Below are 24,383 nucleotides of genomic sequence, written 5' to 3'. Positions count from 1 at the left end.
TTCACATCTCTTCATCTTAATAGTTGTCAAGTGCATATAGTGCATATCCACTGACGCTTATTACAGGGTAATGGAATGCTGGAAAACATTGCAATGTTGGCAGTTGTCAAAAGCCATCCCAGAAAAGCCACAGAAGCCAAAATGTCAGTTTATAGCCCAGCAAAAGTTACAGCAAATTATAAGCGACATGTGGCAAGCGGGCTTGTGGGTGTGGCAGCCACAAAATGTGGTATGGCATGGTGTACTTTAGATTCCTCCGTGTTGTTTGTTTGTGCGATAAAGTTCACAACTATTTTAAAATGCCAGCAGCAGCAGCAGCGGCAACAACAGCGGCAACAACCGGGTCAACAGCAGAAAAACAACAGGGGCAACAACAGCATAAACATCAAAAGACAAGCCATACACATGTCAGATAATACTTATCAGCCGCGCAGCGCCACAGATAATAAAATATAAATAAGATAAAAGTATAGACAATGCGTTGGAAACTTGTCCATTTGAGCAAAGTCCAATGTTGCCTAGTTTTCTGATGCTAGATGAAGCCTGTCAGCACTGGAGCAGACCCGAAATGTTGCAACTTTCAGTTGTTTTAGCCCAGTTATCAGAATATTTTCCACATCTTTTTTCACTTTCCTGCATGATTATTATTTTTTTTCTTTGGGTATTGCGGTTAATTAAATATTCAACTAGATAAGAGAGCTTAGAGAAAAGGTGCTTAAATATAGGGCTGCAGGCAGCTGAAAAAAGGGTGAATAAGCTCGTAAAAAATATGCCAACCGTTGTGGCGCCACAAATTATTTACCTTTAGCTAACCGGCAGCAAAAGGCAATTTAAATTCTAATGATAATGCCGCAAAAGCCGTGTTGCTCGGCTCATATCTCCGGGGGCGTCACCATCGCAGCGGGAAGTGGCTCTAAGCGAGCTTAGCAAATTAGCGCGCTTGGCAACCGCCCAACCACCCAACCGCCCAACCACCCAACCATCCAACCGCCGAGCCGCCGAACCACCAAACCAAAAGCCTTTGAGAGAGAGAGAGTTCAACAACATAAATTTGTACTTTATTTCCGTCTTTTGCATAATTTCCGACGCGCGAGTCTCATCGCAGCTCCTTTTCCGCTTTCTTTTGTTAATTATGCTTTGTTTACGCATTGTGCAATTATTTGTTGAGTGCGTGTGTGCTTGTGTGTGTGGTGTTTACTCTTTGGGATTTGCCTAGCTGCGGCGGCTTATAAGCCTTTGGCTAATGGTAAAATATGCAGCTTGACTTATAAATGTGTCCGAGTGGAATTATGTTCATGATTTATAAGCCTGTTAAAGGCGAAGAATAATTGAAAGATTACATTTTTAGTATATTCATTAAATAATTTTATAGATAAAGAACCTCTGGAGCCAGCTCCCTTTTTGTAAAGTCGATGATATCCGCAGCTGACAAACTATTCAAGAAGTTTCAAACATTTAACCAATTAGCTATCAATTGAAATTCATTATCAGCCAATTCAACGCTCACAAAATTTACCAAACAATTCAGAAGCAAGCAGCCAAAGCACAGTTTGGCACATAAATCATCATTAACCGAGCACGGGGAGCAGTCTCTCAAGTCTTGTTAAATTACAAAAAAATTATATGGCATGGGTAAAGCCAAAAAGTAGTTGAAATTTCCATTTGAGCAATTTGGTAAATTGAACGGAACGTCAAAGCTTTTCACAAAGTCAAATGGCGAAATGGCGCAGCTAACACGATAATAATCCTATCAAATGGCCAGAACAAGAGACGGCCAAAGCCAAAGTCGACAGTCCCGACAGCCAAAAGTCAATTTTTTAACACTTTGTTTGTCTAAAACAAAACTAAACAGCCAGAACGAGACCGTGCCGATTCTCTTTACAGCCTCGTGACCTTCTCTTTCATGCTGTTGGCGTGTGGCAACAATTATTGCGTCATTAATCAGGAGGCATTTGCAAATGCTCTGACATTCAATATAGTAGAAGAAGGCCGAGCCTCAGCCTCCCAATGTCCAGCTACATCGTGTCGGCAGCTGGCATGACTTTTGCGCGGCTGGCGAAAAAGGCAACTTGAATTATATTGATTGTTGCCGGGTCCTGAAATCCATGCCGAAGAAGATGAATGAATCGCTCGACGCACAAAATGAAATAAAAGCGAAGAAACCAAACTCAACTGGAAATGATTCTTGCTTGAATACTCTAGCTGAATCATTGCCAATTGTGTTCGCTTTAGAAATAAATGCTTAAATTAACTTAAAATTAATTTAAGCTTTGATTATATGCTTAACAACTCCCGAGTGTTATTCATCACTCAAATTGGTAAAGCCTCGGCGCCAATGCACATACTATTGCTTTGCCCTTCGCATGTTTACCCAAAAGAGAAAGTGTATGCAAAGTGCCGCACAAGTGTGAAAATGCGTAAGCCGAGAAGAAAAACGTTGCATACTCAAAGGGATTTCCATATGACTTGCTCCTTGTCGCTGTCCGCGCGGCTGGTGCTTGTCTGGCCCATGGCCATCCAATGGGCTGTTTGCTGAGCAAAAAAAAAAGGCAAACAAAAAAAAAAACAAAAAAACATAAAATTCCTTTTTTGCTACATGTGCCGCTGCCTTAGGCCTCGAATCCGAAACCGAAAGCCGAGCCCAAGATCTTTCCGCCAGCTCCTCTTGCACACGCATTAAAAGCCACGCACACATTTTTCCAGCTGGGCAAAAAACCATTCGAAACAAGCAACCGACCAACCGACCAACCGCCCAACAACCCAACGGCACTCACAGTTGCGTATCAATAAAATATCCATACATGCATGCTAAGTAAGTGTTTCCCTCCGTCTCGCCGTGTGTGCGTGTGTGTGTGTGGGTCACTGCGCTGTGATTCCTGCAGCCAAAACGAATTGGGATTTAAGTGTTGTACAAGTACAAGGACAAGGCGTTGTATGAAAATAGTATAAAAATAAAGTGTGCTGCCCTCAAGCAGCTTGTAAGCAGTTTGCCAGGGAACGTGCCACATCGCTGAAAGCGAGTTGAGTATTTGCCAAAAGGGAAACCTCAAAAGTTCTTTCATGATATTGCGTATACGCAGTGTTTGCAGCCCGAGAAACTTGCTTCGTATATGGCACATGGAAATGGACATTTGTGGAAAAGTAAAGTAAAGCTTGTAAAATATATGCCATTCGATGAGTCCGGATAGGTTTTTCCACGTTTTTTTCTTTTGCAATACATTGGATTTTATATATTACTTATGTGTACTTTGTGGGAAATCTTAAGTAAAGGGGTTTAATGAAATGGATTTTAGGGATAGCTCAACGGTCTTTAGATAAATTAAATACTTATGAGAATTCAGAAGTGCTGGCGTGCTAGACCCAAGTTTTTTCAATGTCAGAAACATAAAACCCGCAAAGAAAAGACTAGAACTAAACTGCAAATAACAATTGCATTTAAGCTGCATCTAAGCATTCCATGAAAAGGTTTAATCCAAGAGAATTTCCTAGCTAAGCTGCATTAGAGTATAATTTTTTTATAGATTCAAGTATATTTTTTATATGTATCTATAATAGGCTGCTCCTGGCAGGCTTCTTACTTCTTGAAATGGAAGAATTGCGTAGGATTAAGAAATATACAATTTCTTCTAGGACAATTCAAACACTTTGCTAAATTGACAGACTGCAATTGATTTGTATATTGAATACTCAAAATGTCCTTATCATTGCATTCAGTTTCAATATCTTCAATATCTGAAAATTTCCATTGATCAGCGTTAACAATGCTAATAGTTTTTCCACTTAGCGAAAAACGAACTGACTGCTTGCCATACGCAGGAGCTGTGGCACCTTCGCCTGTCCCTGCCACCTGCCAACTGCCAAATGCGAAGCTTAATTGTTTGCCACAGTTATTGTTAGTAGTTCTTCTGTGCTGTTGCTTTTGCAGCTAGTTGTCGATTTTGCATAACAGATTCATTAATTTTACGATGGCTACAGGGAAAACTTTTGCTTAGCCAGCAGAAGCACGTAGCGACAGTAGCGGCAATGAGACTGTCAGACCAACAGGACTACAGGACTACAGGACTATAAGACTGCAGGACTGTTAGCAACGGTAACTGGCAGCCATTTTGTGATTAAATCTGGGCACAAGTTTCTCGTAACTGCCCCCGAACTCAAATGAAAACTCACCGCCCAAGCCAAGACCGAGCCAAGCATCTGGCGGCTATTGTCGCTCGAGTTGTTGTTATTGTTGTTGTTATTTCTGGTGTTCATTCAATTGTTGCCGTTTTTATTGTGCAAATTATTATTGTAAGTGAATTGAATTAATTCTGCGCGCAGCGCGCAGAGTTCGTTAAGTTCGTTGGCAGTTTTGTAGACGATTTGTTAAATTCAATTACTTTATTGTGATTTTATTGTGTGCGTTTGTTTAATACCTTGTCTGTTTGTATGTGTAAAGATTCGTTTGTGCCTGTGAATAGCGTGAAAATGGTAAAATGACGCACGAAGTGTTTGTAACGTTTATTCAATCACAAGAGCCAGCAATTCTTTTTTCATTCTCTAGTTTCAATTGGATTAAAGCCCACTTCGGGTTTTCATAAATGGTTAAGGTTCAATAAAATTACATTTTTATAGTATAAAAAGTTGTCCCATCCAAGTTTTCAATGCTGAGACTCTGCTATTTGCTTGCGGCGCACGTTCAGCCTAAACTTTTATTATGCAGTCCAGTTTTAATGTCCACAGCCAATGGAGCCCCAAGCAGTTGATAAGTAAAGTCATAAATAAATTACTTGCATATAAAAAGGGTTCAAATGGCATTAAAATTGCTGGCGCTTCTTTTAACTTTTGCTATTATTAAGATGATTATTATTTTCTGCGCTGTGCGTAATTTAAATTTGATTGCCATAACTTTGCGCTGCGACGCGGCGTATACGCAATGTCTAATGTAATGCGTTTGTGGAGCCCTACGGCCCATATTATATTTATTGGCCAAGGCTTGGGCTCAAAATGTTAACTTGAGTAAAAATATAGTTAACATTTAATAAGGAACTGTTAAAGTAATGATCTTAAACAAGTAAAGGTGTCCGACTAGAAGATACCCTTAACCCAGCCCTGAGCTGTTGGTAGAAAAATTCTAGCTTCCCGCTTTTCGTTGAAACTGATTTCGTTCTTTATCGAAATCGCCGGAGGTTACTTTAATATATTCTGGTTTTTGTGTATATTATACGCTAAATATGGTTTAAGCTCTCTTGAAGCTTGAGATATGCTCGAAAAAAACGTTTTGGATATAGATTCTAATAAATTATAGAAAATTTTTAGTCTCCAGCTCTAACGACGCGTAAATTAATTTTGGTTAACATATTGAAAGGTTAGCTGTTCTGAAATATGTTTTCTGATAATTCAATTAGGAACAAGACTGAAAATATTCTTGTTTTTATTGGGGAAAATTAAACCCAATTACAGATTTGATATTTATATAGATGGAAGAAAGATATGATAAACTCTTGTTACACATTCTAGACAACATTGCATAATGTTTTAGATAAATACCCAAATTGAAGTTGATGTTCTTTAACGTTTTTGCTGCCTTCGCCTTAAAAGCAATTTATGTGTGGCAAATTTATAGCACATTGCAAATATATTCACACCTGTACAAAACACTAAGCCGAACACGTCATAAAACAAAGCACAGACAAGCCCACTCAAACACACACACACACACGCACGCACTCATGCCAATAAAATGCGTTGCCCTTAACATTTCAATGACATGTTAAAATCATATAAGCACATTTGTGTCGGCTTTTAGTAGATTAAAACTTTGATCCAGCACAGCCGCAAATTGTAAGCTAACATATAGCCAGAACCGCTGTCGACCAAAACATGGCCAAGGTTTGTCTTGGGGTTTTGCCTGCCCCAAGGTATTAGCTCGAGCATATCTAAAATTGAGGATCCCCATTCAGACTGGCACTTAACGGGGGCGTAGAAACTTTGTCGACTCAGCCAAAAATCAAAGTTCACCAGGCTGTCAAACACGCAAAGGCCTCCGCTACACATACTGGCCGCCGAACTCCATTAACACTTAAATATATTATAATTAGTGGGAATTGTGGTCTTAATTATTTTATATATACACACACACACACACACGCCCAGCTGATTGTGGCAGCTCATTTGCCGGCCGTTGGTTATTTCAATTAGACCCTAATAAAATTGTCTAAGCAAACCGAAAAAAAAAACTAAGTTTTGTGTTTACTCGCGCAGACAGGATGCTCGGTAATTGACATAGATGGGCAAAAGTTATCCACCGTCTGTCTGGCCGACTGGCTGGCTGGCCGACTGGCTGTCGATTGTTGGCCCTTGGCTGTCTGGTCGTGCGGCCAATTTGCTTTGCGTACGCTCTCGCGTGTCCTGGCGTTGCCTTTAATTGGCCAACTTAAGTACCGTTACGTTTCAGTTAAACTTTTTCAAATTTTTGCGCAACTGCTTTCTAGCGTCTTTCTAGCCACCTACATTTCCCTATCCATTCAGGTTATCTTGCTTTTTCAATTAGCGCAGCGAATGGCGTTGGTGTCAGTTTCGGTGTTGGTGTCCGTTTGCTCAACGCCTTCGTTCGTTCTTGGTTCGGTGTCCTGCACAACTTTAGTTAAACCCCACGCGTAAGCTGATTTATGTCGTCGACCCGCACGGACTCCAGAACATTGCTCTGTATTGAGGCTTAGCACATGCCAATGTTGGGCTTGGGGTTAGCGGGTGGCCACTGGCAACGAGGTGTGCCAATCTTTGGCTATCTCTGACGCCGCCTTAACTAACTCGTCTTCATTTCTCACTTGGCTGCGTATTTGCACTCTCTCGGCCCAGGTACCCCACTGGCCATGTTGCCAATGTCTATTGGCTAAACGTACAGCGCGTGCCGTCAGGTGCAATGTTGATGTATGGCTGGGCTAGAAAGTTGCTCAACTGTAAAGCGAAGATATTTTTAACTATAAACTTGGGGAAAGATCGTTTCTAAATACTTTCAATTCCAGACTATTTATTTAGTAAGCAATATAAATTCTTTGGTAAAAATTACAAAATCAAGATGTTATTTTATAAAGAAGAAATAATTTTTAATTATCCCGATTGGTTTACTAAAATCATCTTTCATACAATCTGCTTACTCACTTTCCAACCTGTTCACTGCTCGTGACTAGTTATTGAGACTATGTAAATTTGCAAATCGCTCGCATTTCAAAGCTCTCAACACCTGCGACAAGACCTAACCAAACAGTCCGTGCCACACACATAAGCCTGGGCAACTTTAGCTGCCAGTTAAGTCGGTGAGCCATAGCTGGAGTTCTGCGTTGTTTTTCCCTTTCTTTTTTTTCCATTCCAATTTCTATCAGTGTCGGTTTGTTAGTTATCCTGCGTGCTTTGGCGTCCTCAACCCGTCGTGATGCCTGTGGGGCATGCCACTTAGCACACTTTGAGCATGGACTTGAACGACGCCTACAACGCGAGACGAGATGCTCGACCACGCCCAGACTGTGGGGCAGGCTGTAATTTAGACTGAGCTTTGCGTGCGGCAGCCGCGTTGTTTGCTTTACATTCCTTTTGCTTTTTAATTTATCATGTCTATTTGTTTTGTCTTTCTTTGCCGTTGCATGTTGTACTACACGAACGATGCGTCCTTCTCGCCACCAGATCCCTGCTCCTTTTCATCCCATTCATTTGTTATCCTTGTTTGCTTTTATATCTGAACATGATTTTCAGTGTGTGTGTGGGTGTATTTGTGTGTGTGTGTGTGTGCGCGCCATAGTCGATAGTTTGTTTTAAAAGATTGCTTTAAGCTTGGGGATTTTCTTTTTTTGCAGCGTTCCTTTCGAGTGGCTGGGTCTGTGGCCAGGTAGCTGAGGTGCCCTTTGAGTTCCTCTTCCGGTTCTTGTGGCTACTGTTTTTATTGTTGTGGATTGTGTTTTAACATTAATTAAAAAATCAGTTTTCAGTCTGCGGCTATATGCAATACGATTATTACCCTTAAGGAAACGGGCCCTTTTCTTCCTTTAATTTGTGGAGAGATGATGCCGCTAGGCGTTCTTACATCTGCAGAGAGTAGCTAATATAAATTATAAATGTACTCTTAGTGATTTTTAACATGCGCTCGGGCAGCTGTTCTGGGAGTTTCTTCGCATAATCTGCTATTGATATTCAAAGAGTTACAGGCGCAGCTTTAGATCTAATGTAATTTTTGTAGTTAAGTAAAAGAGATTGATTAATATTAAAATCTCAAAGATTGAATATAATTTGTTATTTTAAATTTTCTAATTGAAAGACGGAAGATGAAGATGAGGATTTTAATGATCATCCCATCTGCGAAAGTGAGTTTGATTTTTGAAATTTGGAAAAATAAAAAATTACAAAGTTTGACTTAGACACAAATCGTACAGATTGGCAAAGATAGGTTTGGTAGTGTGATATATATATATATATAGTTACGCTTTTGAAGCAAGTTTCTTTATGTTGATATCTAAACTCAATCTGAATGTCTTTCGCATTTTGCATTAGGCAAACCATTTAATTTCTGTTTGCCAAACGTTTCGCACTTTCCACTTGCAGCATAGTGTGGCACACACAAGCCAAACAAACGATGACAGCCCCTAGGACAAGTGACAGTCCTCCGCAATTGTAGACAAACCCAAGATGCGGTCTGTGTTTTCTATGGTCGCTTCTCTTGTATCTGCTGCCCACAAATTGAATCAAATTCCGAGCTGCCGAGATTCATCAACCACACAAACACAAACTTGAATACGCTAACACAAACACACATATATATATACAGGCAGACACACACAAAGACAGGCCGTGACAGTGACAGCATATCTTATTTAATTTCAACTCGCTCTGCTGCAGATAACCCAGAACGAGAATAGAAGAAGAACGAGTTTGCACTAGAGCACACTGCCAGGCACAAGCCGAGCATAACATTAATTTTTGTTAATCTATTTTGAAGAGTTGGTCAGTGGGTAAACCGGGGAATGAGCAAGCTCTACGAACGAGCAGCTGCTGCCTCAGTTGAGCAACCTCAAGTAAATATGCCGTCATTAATTTAAAACTTAAACAAACAATACCAAAACTTGAGTTCCAGCTCTCCATCTTTTGGTTTGTCTGTCAGCCAGTTACGGCAGTTGCGCCTGGTCTCTGAGTTATGTTCATTAGCAAATTCAAAAGCATTTCGAAATCTTGCTACACACACACACACACACACACACACACACATAACCACGTAGATACAACCGTCAGAATAACATTTAGCTGAAATTTCGAATGAGCCAAGAGAAGACTAGGAAGAGCGTGTCTGAGCTAACCCAAATATGCCAAGTTGTAGCTTAAGCTCGGCATTTTGTAGTCTGCTTTTGGGGGCAACGCTCTTTGGGTCAGCAGGTATCTCTCAGTGTGTGCACCTGTGTATTCGTGTGCTAAGTGGCACTCTTCAGTTCAGTGCATGTGCTAAAGTGTTGATACAAGCTACTTTTGCTGCTATTACTGTCCCCAGCTGTAGCACAGTAACACACACTCACCGTACGCTGCAAAATACTGTTGGCAGAGCAGCGACAGGAGCTGTGTGCATATAGTATGCATGTGTGTGAATGCCTAGTCATAAAGCACACGACAACAACGCCAGACAGCTGAGCATGTTGCAGACAGCTGAGCAGGACGAGCTGACAAAATGCCCTGCCCTCCAATCATGCTCCAGCCCCTACTGCCCGCCCGCCCGTTCTGCTTTGTAGGGCATTGTTACTTGGCTTACACCGCTCCAATTGCTGCGAGCCAATTATTAATATTATGCCCAATTAGGAATAAATTTACAAACACTTAAGGCTTGCAAATAAAAGCATTTCACGAATATGCCAAACTAATGAAATCTTATTATGTGAGAGGCATTTGTAATATGTTATATTTTTTTAAATATAATTATTTTGACAAATATTTTGCCCACAAGATTTCTTACGGTGCAATTAAGTTGAATTTATCAGTCTAGAATTAAATGCAAATGATGCTACCCACTCGGCACATGTTTGTCACATATTCCGCGCGCTTGTCTCTCTGTGTGTCTGTGTGTGTTTGTGTGTGTGAGGGTGAGAGAGTATCTGTAACATGTTTGCGCGCATTTCCCTCATGGCATGTTTCATTTTCTCATTTACCCCGTAAACCGTTGCGCTGGCTCAGTTGTTTATTTTCATATATCAACTGAGTTTGTAATTTATAATTTATGCGCATTTTTTATTAAATTTTTATGTTTATGCTGAAATTTAGCCCGACCGCAAGCAACTTTCTCGCCGTCTCACCCTTTCGCTTGACGCGCCATCGCCCCTTTTCCCTTACTGCATATTTATGCCATAAAGCGTGCAAATGCTTCAGTTCCTTTTTTTTGTTTCAGTTCTCTGTTTGTTGTCCTTACAGTATGTGTGTGTGTCTGCGTGTGTCACACATATTTGTAATGCTGTTGACACGTAGCTGCCACGTAGCCAGCACGACCAGAAGACAATGATGACGGTCTCAGGTAGTGGCCCACATGGATAGCCATAAATAGTACTGTCAATGCTGGCACATAACACGGGCTTTCTGTGTGCTGCAACCGTTGGCATTTCAATTTTGAATTTTGTGCAACAAATTCCTTGGCCTCAATATATTATTGCATGCTACACACATACATAGTATATAACATATAAGCCAAGCCTTGCGAAGTATGTCGAAATATTTGGACAGGTATTGCCCTGCGGAATGAGTGTTTGGACAATTCGTTATTTGCATCTAATGCAAAATGGTAATTTGCATTCCTCGGTCCGGCTTGGGTGGATTCCTTTCGGCGTATTTGTATGGAATTTGGCTTTTCTAGTGATTTTGTTTTACTCAAATTGCTTACTGATTGTTTTCATGTAAACACAATGTCTATTATGCATCTTGTCAAACTCAGTGATTGGCTGCATTTCTAGCATGTTGATATTAATATATTTATGTTGAATTCAAATTGATTGGAAATGACATCGTTAGATCGCATGTATTTATATTTTACTAGCCTAACGAGATTTTAGTTGTTTGTTTTAACTTATCACAATACATATACCTGTGTCAACTAAATTAATATATTGATATCTGCTTGCTGTAACATTTGAGAGGATAGATATAATTGTATATTGAACCCAAAAGTTCAGAATCCAGTTCAGTTTAACGATGCTATGCTATCTTAGTCCTTTACGTATAAAAAACTTATCGATCGTCAGGTAGTTAATTCGTTAAGTCGACTGCTCAAGAGTCGTACAACTTTTATCAATTGCCATTAACAATTGTAAGCAATGCGTATACGTCCTGTGGTGCGCCATAAATTTAAATGCCACTTACATTCATTTAACCAGCGTCGAATACAAATTTCATTAATTGCACCGCGAAGTGCAATTAATTTGACAAGCTAAAGACGATGACCAAAGCGAAGGCGCTGAGCTGAAAGATTGAGTGATTGATTGACTGATTGCCCACTTGACTCGGTTACAATCAAAATTGAACAATTCCCATGCTATACGCAAAACAACTGAAAATCATACGCATACAGCAGAAGCAGCAAAAGGCATCAAGGAATCGCAATGAGCACGTAGTTGAGCTACTCTAGGAAGGACATGATAACGCCGGCAATAAAGGCCAAGAGCGCACAAGAGCAGAGGCGGCAGCAGCAGGAGCAGCAGCAGCATCAACCACAACCGCTACAGACTGCCAATATGAATGGCTTTCGCATAACAGGTTACCCGGCTGCAGCCACACCTCCTACACGCACAAGCACAGCGAACAGCATTTACGCCAAGCCCAACGCCCATGAGCTAGATTTACACATAAGCGAGTCGCTTCAGTACCCGGGCAGCACCCAGCCCCTGCCGAGCCAGCAACAGCAACAGTTGCTGCAAAATTCACCAGGACCGCCGCCGCAGTTGACGAACATGTTGCCCACAGCGGGCATACCTGGTGCTGCCACGCCCATAGCCTTGAAAGGCAACAATCCATTCTTAAATAGCCCCTCGCCCACGGAAGCGACACCGACAATTGTCAAGACCACAACGACAACATCCAAAGGCTACGAGATGCCCGAATACGCAGAGCCTTCTCGGCTGCGCGGCTTGAAGCAGCGACCCCATAGCATTGCTGTTGCTTCCACAGCTTCGCCAACTAGTGGGGGTCGGTCCAGCTTTGTTGACTACAATGCTCAGCAGCAGCAGCGTCTGCTGCAGCTTTCACTTCAGCAGCAACAGCTGCGCAACGCAGTCAGTCTCGTGAGCAGCGCCAGCAACACGACGACAACATCCACAGCCACTGCCGCGGACAAGGAATCGCTATATGCGGCAATTTTCCAGCAGTACAGACAAAGTCCCACCAATGGCCAGCCAGCACCACCGGTGCCGCTGCACCGCCAGACGGCAACGGCGACAGCAGCAGGGCCAGGATCAGTTGCCGGCGTTCCAGTCGTACCGCGACGTTCACAAAGCACGCCTCGGCCTAATGGACCAGCACTGCAGCAGCAACAGCAGCATGCACAGGGAATGGCGATGGCTTCACCAATCAATGGACATCTTAATGGCAATGGGGTGCAGCGTCCACGCAGTCTGGATCGCTACAATGGCGGCCAGCAAGCGGAGGCACCGCCCATTCCGCTGAGACGCTTTGCCAATGGCAGCAATGGCAACAACAATGGCACGCTCGGACGGCAGCGCAGCCCCAAGAAGAGCTGCAGCACGGAGAGCATGTTGCAGGCAGCGACCACAGTGCAGACGGGCACCATGCGCCACTCGCTGAGCTTTCACGGCAGCCAGGAGCCGGCGGAGACTGACAAGCCTGATACTAGACCCTCCAGTTATGCGGCACCAGGACCAGATCAGGCCTACTTAGAGCATCAGCTGCGCGCCTATTCCGAGCAGCTGCGCACCATTACGGAAAGCGTGCGCAAGTACTCCGAGCAGGCGAAGCTCTTGTCCGAGCTGAAGCGCCAGCAACAGCTGACAAAGCAAAGCCAAACGAATCTCAATTTGCTTGCGCCCAACAGCAATAGCGGCTGCAACAGCAACAGCGGCAGCAGCAACAATAACAACAACAACTTTCAGCCGAATATGATCTCGCCGGAAATTGTTAGCAAGTCGCTGGCTTCATTGTCAAACGCCGGCGAGGTTCAGACACCGTCCAACCAGCTGCGCCTGTTCCTCGACAACATTCGTAGCAGCATGCGGCAGGAGTATCAGCAGCACATGCCAGAGGATGTGCTCAAGCCGACATCGACGCTGAAGCGTAATGGCGATCCAGTTGCTGCTAAGGTTGTCGCAGAGGAACCGCCGCCGCCCACGCCCTCGGATCAGCTGCGTCAGTTTCTGGACGCAATACGCGCCAATAAAATACCTGAAAGCTCAGATAAGCCCAAGTTGAGTAGCTCCCAAACGCTAGACTCGTTCATTTCGAAGCCGCTACAAATGCCCGACGTGACCTCCGGCACGCCAGGAGTCGGCACACCGGGAGCAGCAGCGAATGCTTCCACAGCTGCAGCTGCTGCTGCAGTTGGTACCTCTGCAGGCGGGGTCAGCGCGTGTGGCTTGCCCACACGCAGACGACCCAAGAGCAGCGTGCTGCCTGGCAGCAACAGCGCCAAACTGGAGCAGCGCGAACATTCGCTGGTGACCTCTGAGAGCTTTCATCAAATCTCCGATAATTTGCGGCTGATGAGCGAGGATTTGCAGGCGCTCAGTCCCAGCAAGGTAGTCAGCAGCTCTGCCAGCAGCGGCAGCCTCAAAACTCTGGCAGCCTGCGGCAGCAGCTCCCTGACAACTGAGCTCCGGGTGATTACCAGCTCGCCACAGCAAATGGTGATGAGCAAATCGAATAGCTCGCTGGGATCGCTGGCGCTGACGGTGACGACGCCCTCGAGTGCCACGACCACGCCCTCAACGGCGCCGCTGATGACGGACTTTAATGAAATATTGGACAGCTTTCACGCCATGGCCGATAAGTACAAATCGAAAGGTTCCTATGATTATTTGCGCAAATGCTCAGAGGCTCTGCGTCAGCACTCGATGCAGCTTAAGCTACAGCAACAGCAGCAACAACACCAGCAGCAGCATCAGCAACATCATTCACAATTCCAGCAGCATCAAGCGCAGCAGCAGCAATTGCAAAATGGCTTCCATAGCGACGACAGCAGCTCTTGCAGCACCACCCCGGGCAGCATTCGGGATGCGGTGCAGAATCTGCTGCTGCTGCCACGTAACGGCTTTCAGATACTCGACGATCGCATGCGGTTGTTTATCGATATCATCGATAGTCAGGATCGTTTGAGTCAGGTGAGTGAGAAGCCGCGACATGGATATCATTTTTATACCCTGAACCCATTCAAAACGGGTATAAGGGTATACTGTATTTGTGCAAAATCCAAATGTATGTAACAGGAGAAGGAAGCATCTGCGACCCCATAAAGTATATATATTCTTAATCAGCACCAATAGCCGATTCGATCTAGCCATGTCCGTCTGTCAGTCTGTCTGTCCGCCCGTCTGTCTACATTTTAAATAGATTTGACCGAGATATGGGGCTGGGAAATTTTGACTTATGTAATTTTTGACTTATGTAAGTAATTTGAGGGTACAATTTCTACATGAATTTTGACCAAAAATACTGTTGCCAGTTTTTGATGCCAAATTGATCTTGAGGTCAAACTATGAACAAAAAGCCAAACCTTATGAAAATCGGATGAGATTTGACCGAATTATGGGACTGGGAAATTTTGACTTATGTCTAGTTAAGATATTTGAGGGTACAATTTTTACATGAATTTTGACCAAAAAATTTTGCTGCCAGTTTTTGATGCCAAATTGATTTAGAGGTCAAACCATGAACAAAAAGCCAAACCTTTTGAAAATCGGATGAGATTTGACCGAGATATGGGGCTGGGAAATTTTGACTACCCTCAAAACTCCTAACTAGACATAAGGCAAAATTTCCCAGCCCCATAACTGGGTCAAATTTCATCCGATTTTCATAAGGTTTGGCTTTTTGTTCATGGTTTGACTTCTAAATCAATTTGGCATCAAAAACTGGCAACAGTATTTTTTGGTCAAAATTCATGTAAAAATTGTACCCTCAAATTACTTATATAGACATAAGTCAAAATTTCCCAACCCTATAACTCGGTCAAATCTCATCAGATTTTCATAAGGTTTGGCTTTTTGTTCATGGTTTGACGTCTTAATCAATTTGGCATCAAAAACTGGCAACAGTATTTTTGGTCAAAATTCATGTACAAATTCTACTCTCAAATATACTGACTAGATAAATCAAAATTTCCCAGTCCCATAATTCGGTCAAATCTCATCCGATTTTCATAAGGTTTGGCTTTTTGTTCATGGTTTGACCTCTAAATCAATTTGGCATCAAAAACTGGCAACAAATTCTTTTGGTCAAAATTCATGTTCAAATTGTACCCTCAAATATCCTAACGAGACATAAGTCAAAATTTCCCAACCCCATAATTCGGTCAAATCTCATCCGATTTTCATAAGTTTGGCTTTTTGTTCATGATTTGACCTCTAAATCAATTTGGCATCAAAAACTGGCAACAGTATTTTTAGTCAAAATTCATGTAAAAATTATACCCTCAAATATCCTAACTAGACATAAGTCAACATTTCCCAGCCCCATATCTCGGTCAAATCTCATCCGAATTTAATAAGGTTTCGCTTTTTGTTCATGGTTTGACCTCTAAATCAATTTGGCATCAAAAACTGGCAACAGTATTTTTGGTCAAAATTCATGTACAAATGTACCCTCAAATATCCTAACGAGACATAAGTCAAAATTTCCCAACCCCATAATTCGGTCAAATCTCATCCGATTTTCATAAAGTTTGGCTTTTTGTTCATGGTTTGACCTCTAAATCAATTTGACATAAAAAACTGGCAACAGTATTTTTGGTCAAAATTCATGTAAAAATTATACCCTCAAATATCGTAACTAGACATAAGTCAACATTTCCCAGCCCCATATCTCGGTCAAATCTCATCCGAATTTAATAAGGTTTCGCTTTATGTTCATGGTTTGACCTCTTAATCAATTTGGCATCAAAAACTGGCAACAAATTTTTTTGGTCAAAATTCATGTTCAAATTGTACCCTCAAATATCCTAACGAGACATAAGTCAAAATTTCCCAACCCCATAATTCGGTCAAATCTCATCCGATTTTCATAAGTTTGGCTTTTTGTTCATGATTTGACCTCTAAATCAATTTGGCATCAAAAACTGGCAACAGTATTTTTAGTCAAAATTCATGTAAAAATTATACCCTCAAATATCCTAACTAGACATAAGTCAACATTTCCCAGCCCCATATCTCGGTCAAATCTCATCCGAATTTAATAAGGTTTCGCTTTTTGTTCATGGTTTGACCTCTAAATCAATTTGGCATCAAAAACTGGCAACAGTATTTTTGGTCAGAATTCATGTACAAATGTACCCTCAAATATCCTAACGAGACATAAGTCAAAATTTCCCAACCCCATAATTCGGTCAAATCTCATCCGATTTTCATAAAGTTTGGCTTTTTGTTCATGGTTTGACCTCTAAATCAATTTGACATAAAAAACTGGCAACAGTATTTTTGGTCAAAATTCATGTAAAAATTATACCCTCAAATATCGTAACTAGACATAAGTCAACATTTCCCAGCCCCATATCTCGGTCAAATCTCATCCGAATTTAATAAGGTTTCGCTTTATGTTCATGGTTTGACCTCTTAATCAATTTGGCATCAAAAACTGGCAACAGTATTTTTGGTCAAAATTCATGTAAAAATTATACCCTCAAATATCTTATATAGACATAAGTCAAAATTTCCCAGCCCCATAATTCGGTCAAATCTCATCCGATTTTCATAAGGTTTGGTTTTTTGTTCATGGATTGACCTCTAAATCAATTTGGCATCAAAAACTGGCAACCGTATTTTTGGTCAAAATACATGTAAAAATTATACCCTCAAATATCCTAACTAGACATAAGTAAAAATTTCCCAACCCCATAATTCGTTCAAATCTCATCCGATTTTCATAAGGTTTCGCTTTTTGTTCATGGTTTGACCTCTAAATCAATTTGGCATCAAAAGCTGGCAACAGTATTTTTGGTCAAAATTCATGTAAAAATTGTACCCTCAAATATCTTATATAGACATACATAAGTCAAAATTTCCCAGCCCCATAACTGGGTCAAATTTCATCCGATTTTCATAAAGTTTGGCTTTTTGTTCATGGTTTGACTTCTAAATCAATTTGGCATCAAAAGCTGGCAACAGTATTTTTGGTCAAAATTCATGTAAAAATTGTACCCTCAAATATCTTATATAGACATACATAAGTCAAAATTTCCCAGCCCCATAACTGGGTCAAATTTCATCCGATTTTCATAAAGTTTGGCTTTTTGTTCATGGTTTGACTTCTAAATCAATTTGGCATCAAAATTTGGCAACAGTATTTTTGGTCAAAATTCATGTAAAAATTGTACCCTCAAATATCTTAATTAGACATAAGTCAAAATTTCCCAATCCCATAACTGGGTCAAATCTCATCCGATTTTCATAAGGTTTGGCTTTTTGTTCATGGTTTGACTTCTAAATCAATTTGGCATCAAAAACTGGCAACAGTATTTTATGGTCAAAATTCATGTAAAAATTGTACCCTCAAATTACTTATATAGACATAAGTCAAAATTTCCCAACCCTATAACTCGGTCAAATCTCATCCGATTTTCATAAGGTTTGGCTTTTTGTTCATGGTTTGACGTCTTAATCAATTTGGCATCAAAAACTGGCAACAGTATTTTTGGTCAAAATTCATGTACAAATTCTACCCTCAAATATACTGACTAGATAAATCAAAATTTCCCAACCCCATAATTCGGTCAAATCTCATCCGATTTTCATAAGGTTTGGCTTTTTGTTCATGATTTGACCTCTAAATCAATTTGGCATCAAAAACTGGCAACAGTATTTTTGGTCAAAATTCATGTAAAAATTATACCCTCAAATATCCTAACTAGACATAAGTCAACATTTCCCAGCCCCATATCTCGGTCAAATCTCATCCGAATTTAATAAGGTTTCGCTTTTTGTTCATGGTTTGACCTCTAAATCAATTTGGCATCAAAAACTGGCAACAGTATTTTTGGTCAAAATTCATGTACAAATGTACCCTCAAATATCCTAACGAGACATAAGTCAAAATTTCCCAACCCCATAATTCGGTCAAATCTCATCCGATTTTCATAAAGTTTGGCTTTTTGTTCATGGTTTGACCTCTAAATCAATTTGACATAAAAAACTGGCAACAGTATTTTTGGTCAAAATTCATGTAAAAATTATACCCTCAAATATCGTAACTAGACATAAGTCAACATTTCCCAGCCCCATATCTCGGTCAAATCTCATCCGAATTTAATAAGGTTTCGCTTTTTGTTCATGGTTTGACCTCTTAATCAAAAAACTGGCAACAGTATTTTTGGTCAAAATTCATGTAAAAATTGTACCCTCAAATATCTTATATAGACATAAGTCAAAATTTCCCAGCCCCATAACTGGGTCAAATCTCATCCGATTTTCATAAGGTTTGGTTTTTTGTTCATGGATTGACCTCTAAATCAATTTGGCATCAAAAAATGGCAACCGTATTTTTGGTCAAAATTCATGTAAAAATTATACCCTCAAATATCGTAACTAGACATAAGTCAACATTTCCCAGCCCCATATCTCGGTCAAATCTCATCCGAATTTAATAAGGTTTCGCTTTATGTTCATGGTTTGACCTCTTAATCAATTTGGCATCAAAAACTGGCAACAGTATTTTTGGTCAAAATTCATGTAAAAATTATACCCTCAAATATCTTATATAGACATAAGTCAAAATTTCCCAGCCCCATAATTCGGTCAAATCTCATCCGATTTTCATAAGGTTTGGTTTTTTGTTCATGGATTGACCTCTAAATCAATTTGGCATCAAAAACTGGCAACCGTATTTTTGGTCAAAATACATGTAAAAATTATACCCTCAAATATCCTAACTAGACATAAGTAAAAATTTCCCAACCCCATAATTCGTTCAAATCTCATCCGATTTTCATAAGGTTTCGCTTTTTGTTCATGGTTTGACCTCTAAATCAATTTGGCATCAAAAGCTGGCAACAGTATTTTTGGTCAAAATTCATGTAAAAATTGTACCCTCAAATATCTTATATAGACATACATAAGTCAAAATTTCCCAGCCCCATAACTGGGTCAAATTTCATCCGATTTTCATAAAGTTTGGCTTTTTGTTCATGGTTTGACTTCTAAATCAATTTGGCATCAAAAGCTGGCAACAGTATTTTTGGTCAAAATTCATGTAAAAATTGTACCCTCAAATATCTTATATAGACATACATAAGTCAAAATTTCCCAGCCCCATAACTGGGTCAAATTTCATCCGATTTTCATAAAGTTTGGCTTTTTGTTCATGGTTTGACTTCTAAATCAATTTGGCATCAAAATTTGGCAACAGTATTTTTGGTCAAAATTCATGTAAAAATTGTACCCTCAAATATCTTAATTAGACATAAGTCAAAATTTCCCAATCCCATAACTGGGTCAAATCTCATCCGATTTTCATAAGGTTTGGCTTTTTGTTCATGGTTTGACTTCTAAATCAATTTGGCATCAAAAACTGGCAACAGTATTTTATGGTCAAAATTCATGTAAAAATTGTACCCTCAAATTACTTATATAGACATAAGTCAAAATTTCCCAACCCTATAACTCGGTCAAATCTCATCCGATTTTCATAAGGTTTGGCTTTTTGTTCATGGTTTGACGTCTTAATCAATTTGGCATCAAAAACTGGCAACAGTATTTTTGGTCAAAATTCATGTACAAATTCTACCCTCAAATATACTGACTAGATAAATCAAAATTTCCCAACCCCATAATTCGGTCAAATCTCATCCGATTTTCATAAGGTTTGGCTTTTTGTTCATGATTTGACCTCTAAATCAATTTGGCATCAAAAACTGGCAACAGTATTTTTGGTCAAAATTCATGTAAAAATTATACCCTCAAATATCCTAACTAGACATAAGTCAACATTTCCCAGCCCCATATCTCGGTCAAATCTCATCCGAATTTAATAAGGTTTCGCTTTTTGTTCATGGTTTGACCTCTAAATCAATTTGGCATCAAAAACTGGCAACAGTATTTTTGGTCAAAATTCATGTACAAATGTACCCTCAAATATCCTAACGAGACATAAGTCAAAATTTCCCAACCCCATAATTCGGTCAAATCTCATCCGATTTTCATAAAGTTTGGCTTTTTGTTCATGGTTTGACCTCTAAATCAATTTGACATAAAAAACTGGCAACAGTATTTTTGGTCAAAATTCATGTAAAAATTATACCCTCAAATATCGTAACTAGACATAAGTCAACATTTCCCAGCCCCATATCTCGGTCAAATCTCATCCGAATTTAATAAGGTTTCGCTTTTTGTTCATGGTTTGACCTCTTAATCAAAAAACTGGCAACAGTATTTTTGGTCAAAATTCATGTAAAAATTGTACCCTCAAATATCTTATATAGACATAAGTCAAAATTTCCCAGCCCCATAACTGGGTCAAATCTCATCCGATTTTCATAAGGTTTGGTTTTTTGTTCATGGATTGACCTCTAAATCAATTTGGCATCAAAAAATGGCAACCGTATTTTTGGTCAAAATACATGTAAAAATTATACCCTCAAATATCCTAACTAGACATAAGTAAAAATTTCCCAACCCCATAATTCGTTCAAATCTCATCCGATTTTCATAAGGTTTCGCTTTTTGTTCATGGTTTGACCTCTAAATCAATTTGGCATCAAAAACTGGCAACAGTATTTTTGGTCAAAATTCATGTAAAAATTGTACCCTCAAATATCTTATATAGACATACATAAGTCAAAATTTCCCAGCCCCATAACTGGGTCAAATTTCATCCGATTTTCATAAAGTTTGGCTTTTTGTTCATGGTTTGACTTCTAAATCAATTTGGCATCAAAATTTGGCAACAGTATTTTTGGTCAAAATTCATGTAAAAATTGTACCCTCAAATATCTTAAATAGACATAAGTCAAAATTTCCCAATCCCATAACTGGGTCAAATCTCATCCGATTTTCATAAGGTTTGGCTTATTGTTCATGGTTTGACTTCTAAATCAATTTGGCATCAAAAACTGGCAACAGTATTTTATGGTCAAAATTCATGTAAAAATTGTACCCTCAAATTACTTATATAGACATAAGTCAAAATTTCCCAACCCTATAACTCGGTCAAATCTCATCCGATTTTCATAAGGTTTGGCTTTTTGTTCATGGTTTGACGTCTTAATCAATTTGGCATCAAAAACTGGCAACAGTATTTTTGGTCAAAATTCATGTACAAATTCTACCCTCAAATATACTGACTAGATAAATCAAAATTTCCCAGTCCCATAATTCGGTCAAATCTCATCCGATTTTCATAAGGTTTGGCTTTTTGTTCATGGTTTGACCTCTAAATCAATTTGGCATCAAAAACTGGCAACAAATTTTTTTGGTCAAAATTCATGTTCAAATTGTACCCTCAAATATCCTAACGAGACATAAGTCAAAATTTCCCAACCCCATAATTCGGTCAAATCTCATCCGATTTTCATAAGGTTTGGCTTTTTGTTCATGATTTGACCTCTAAATCAATTTGGCATCAAAAACTGGCAACAGTATTTTTGGTCAAAATTCATGTAAAAATTATACCCTCAAATATCCTAACTAGACATAAGTCAACATTTCCCAGCCCTATATCTCGGTCAAATCTCATCCGAATTTAATAAGGTTTCGCTTTTTGTTCATGGTTTGACCTCTAAATCAATTTGGCATCAAAAACTGGCAACAGTATTTTTGGTCAAAATTCATGTACAAATGTACCCTCAAATATCCTAACGAGACATAAGTCAAAATTTCCCAACCCCATAATTCGGTCAAATCTCATCCGATTTTCATAAGGTTTGGCTTTTTGTTCATGACTTGACCTCTAAATCAATTTGGCATCAAAAACTGGCAACAAATTTTTTTGGTCAAAATTCATGTTCAAATTGTACCCTCAAATATCCTAACGAGACATAAGTCAAAATTTCCCAACCCCATAATTCGGTCAAATCTCATCCGATTTTCATAAGGTTTGGCTTTTTGTTCATGATTTGACCTCTAAATCAATTTGGCATCAAAAACTGGCAACAGTATTTTTGGTCAAAATTCATGTAAAAATTATACCCTCAAATATCCTAACTAGACATAAGTCAACATTTCCCAGCCCCATATCTCGGTCAAATCTCATCCGAATTTAATAAGGTTTCGCTTTTTGTTCATGGTTTGACCTCTAAATCAATTTGGCATCAAAAACTGGCAACAGTATTTTTGGTCAAAATTCATGTACAAATTTTACCCTCAAATATAGTGACTAGATAAATCAAAATTTCCCAGTCCCATAATTCGGTCAAATCTCATCCGATTTTCATAAGGTTTGGCTTTTTGTTCATGGTTTGACCTCTAAATCAATTTGGCATCAAAAACTGGCAACAAATTTTTTTGGTCAAAATTCATGTTCAAATTGTACCCTCAAATATCCTAACGAGACATAAGTCAAAATTTCCCAACCCCATAATTCGGTCAAATCTCATCCGATTTTCATAAAGTTTGGCTTTTTGTTCATGGTTTGACCTCTAAATCAATTTGACATCAAAAACTGGCAACAGTATTTTTGGTCAAAATTCATGTAAAAATTATACCCTCAAATATCCTAACTAGACATAAGTCAACATTTCCCAGCCCCATATCTCGGTCAAATCTCATCCGAATTTAATAAGGTTTCGCTTTTTGTTCATGGTTTGACCTCTAAATCAATTTGGCATCAAAAACTTGGCAATAAATTTTTTGGTCAAAATTCTTGTAAAATTGTACCCTCAAAATACTTATATAGACATAAGTCAAAATTTCCCAGCCCCATAACTGGGTCAAATTTCATCCGATTTTCATAAAGTTTGGCTTTTTGTTCATGGTTTGACGTCTTAATCAATTTGGCATCAAAATCTGGCAACAGTATTTTTGGTCAAAATTCATGTACAAATTCTACCCTCAAATATACTGACTAGATAAATCAAAATTTCCCAGTCCCATAATTCGGTCAAATCTCATCCGATTTTCATAAGGTTTGGCTTTTTGTTCATGGTTTGACCTCTAAATCAATTTGGCATCAAAAACTGGCAACAGTATTTTATGGTCAAAATTCATGTAAAAATTGTACCCTCAAATTACTTATATAGACATAAGTCAAAATTTCCCAACCCTATAACTCGGTCAAATCTCATCCGATTTTCATAAGGTTTGGCTTTTTGTTCATGGTTTGACGTCTTAATCAATTTGGCATCAAAAACTGGCAACAGTATTTTTGGTCAAAATTCATGTACAAATTCTACCCTCAAATATACTGACTAGATAAATCAAAATTTCCCAGTCCCATAATTCGGTCAAATCTCATCCGATTTTCATAAGGTTTGGCTTTTTGTTCATGGTTTGACCTCTAAATCAATTTGGCATCAAAAACTGGCAACAAATTTTTTTGGTCAAAATTCATGTTCAAATTGTACCCTCAAATATCCTAACGAGACATAAGTCAAAATTTCCCAACCCCATAATTCGGTCAAATCTCATCCGATTTTCATAAGGTTTGGCTTTTTGTTCATGATTTGACCTCTAAATCAATTTGGCATCAAAAACTGGCAACAGTATTTTTGGTCAAAATTCATGTAAAAATTATACCCTCAAATATCCTAACTAGACATAAGTCAACATTTCCCAGCCCTATATCTCGGTCAAATCTCATCCGAATTTAATAAGGTTTCGCTTTTTGTTCATGGTTTGACCTCTAAATCAATTTGGCATCAAAAACTGGCAACAGTATTTTTGGTCAAAATTCATGTACAAATGTACCCTCAAATATCCTAACGAGACATAAGTCAAAATTTCCCAACCCCATAATTCGGTCAAATCTCATCCGATTTTCATAAGGTTTGGCTTTTTGTTCATGACTTGACCTCTAAATCAATTTGGCATCAAAAACTGGCAACAAATTTTTTTGGTCAAAATTCATGTTCAAATTGTACCCTCAAATATCCTAACGAGACATAAGTCAAAATTTCCCAACCCCATAATTCGGTCAAATCTCATCCGATTTTCATAAGGTTTGGCTTTTTGTTCATGATTTGACCTCTAAATCAATTTGGCATCAAAAACTGGCAACAGTATTTTTGGTCAAAATTCATGTAA

The 24,383-nt window shown here is 39.3% G+C and overlaps 1 protein-coding gene across 5 annotated transcripts in view; it reads left to right on the top strand.

Moving 5' to 3' along the window:
* The window catches only part of LOC115759659 (dystrophin), a 184,243-nt gene that overhangs the window by 75,379 nt on the left and 84,481 nt on the right, over nt 1-24,383 (top strand). Inside the window, exon 1 of one of the 5 annotated variants that reach the window (XM_030700650.1) lies at nt 11,613-14,321. The exons of the other annotated variants lie outside the window; for them this stretch is intronic. Within the exon in view, the coding sequence (XP_030556510.1) occupies nt 11,628-14,321 (2,694 nt within the window). The 5' untranslated portion in view covers nt 11,613-11,627. Of the gene's footprint in view, nt 1-11,612; nt 14,322-24,383 lie in introns of those variants that run through there. 5 annotated transcript variants of the gene reach the window in all.

Source organism: Drosophila novamexicana, unplaced genomic scaffold (assembly GCF_003285875.2).
Source record: "Drosophila novamexicana strain 15010-1031.04,08,12 unplaced genomic scaffold, DnovRS2.1 tig00000308-arrow-arrow-pilon, whole genome shotgun sequence".
Classification (NCBI taxonomy): Eukaryota; Metazoa; Arthropoda; class Insecta; order Diptera; family Drosophilidae; genus Drosophila; species Drosophila novamexicana.
Note: the sequence above shows the minus strand (reverse complement) of the source record. Positions and strands in the feature narration are given on the sequence as shown.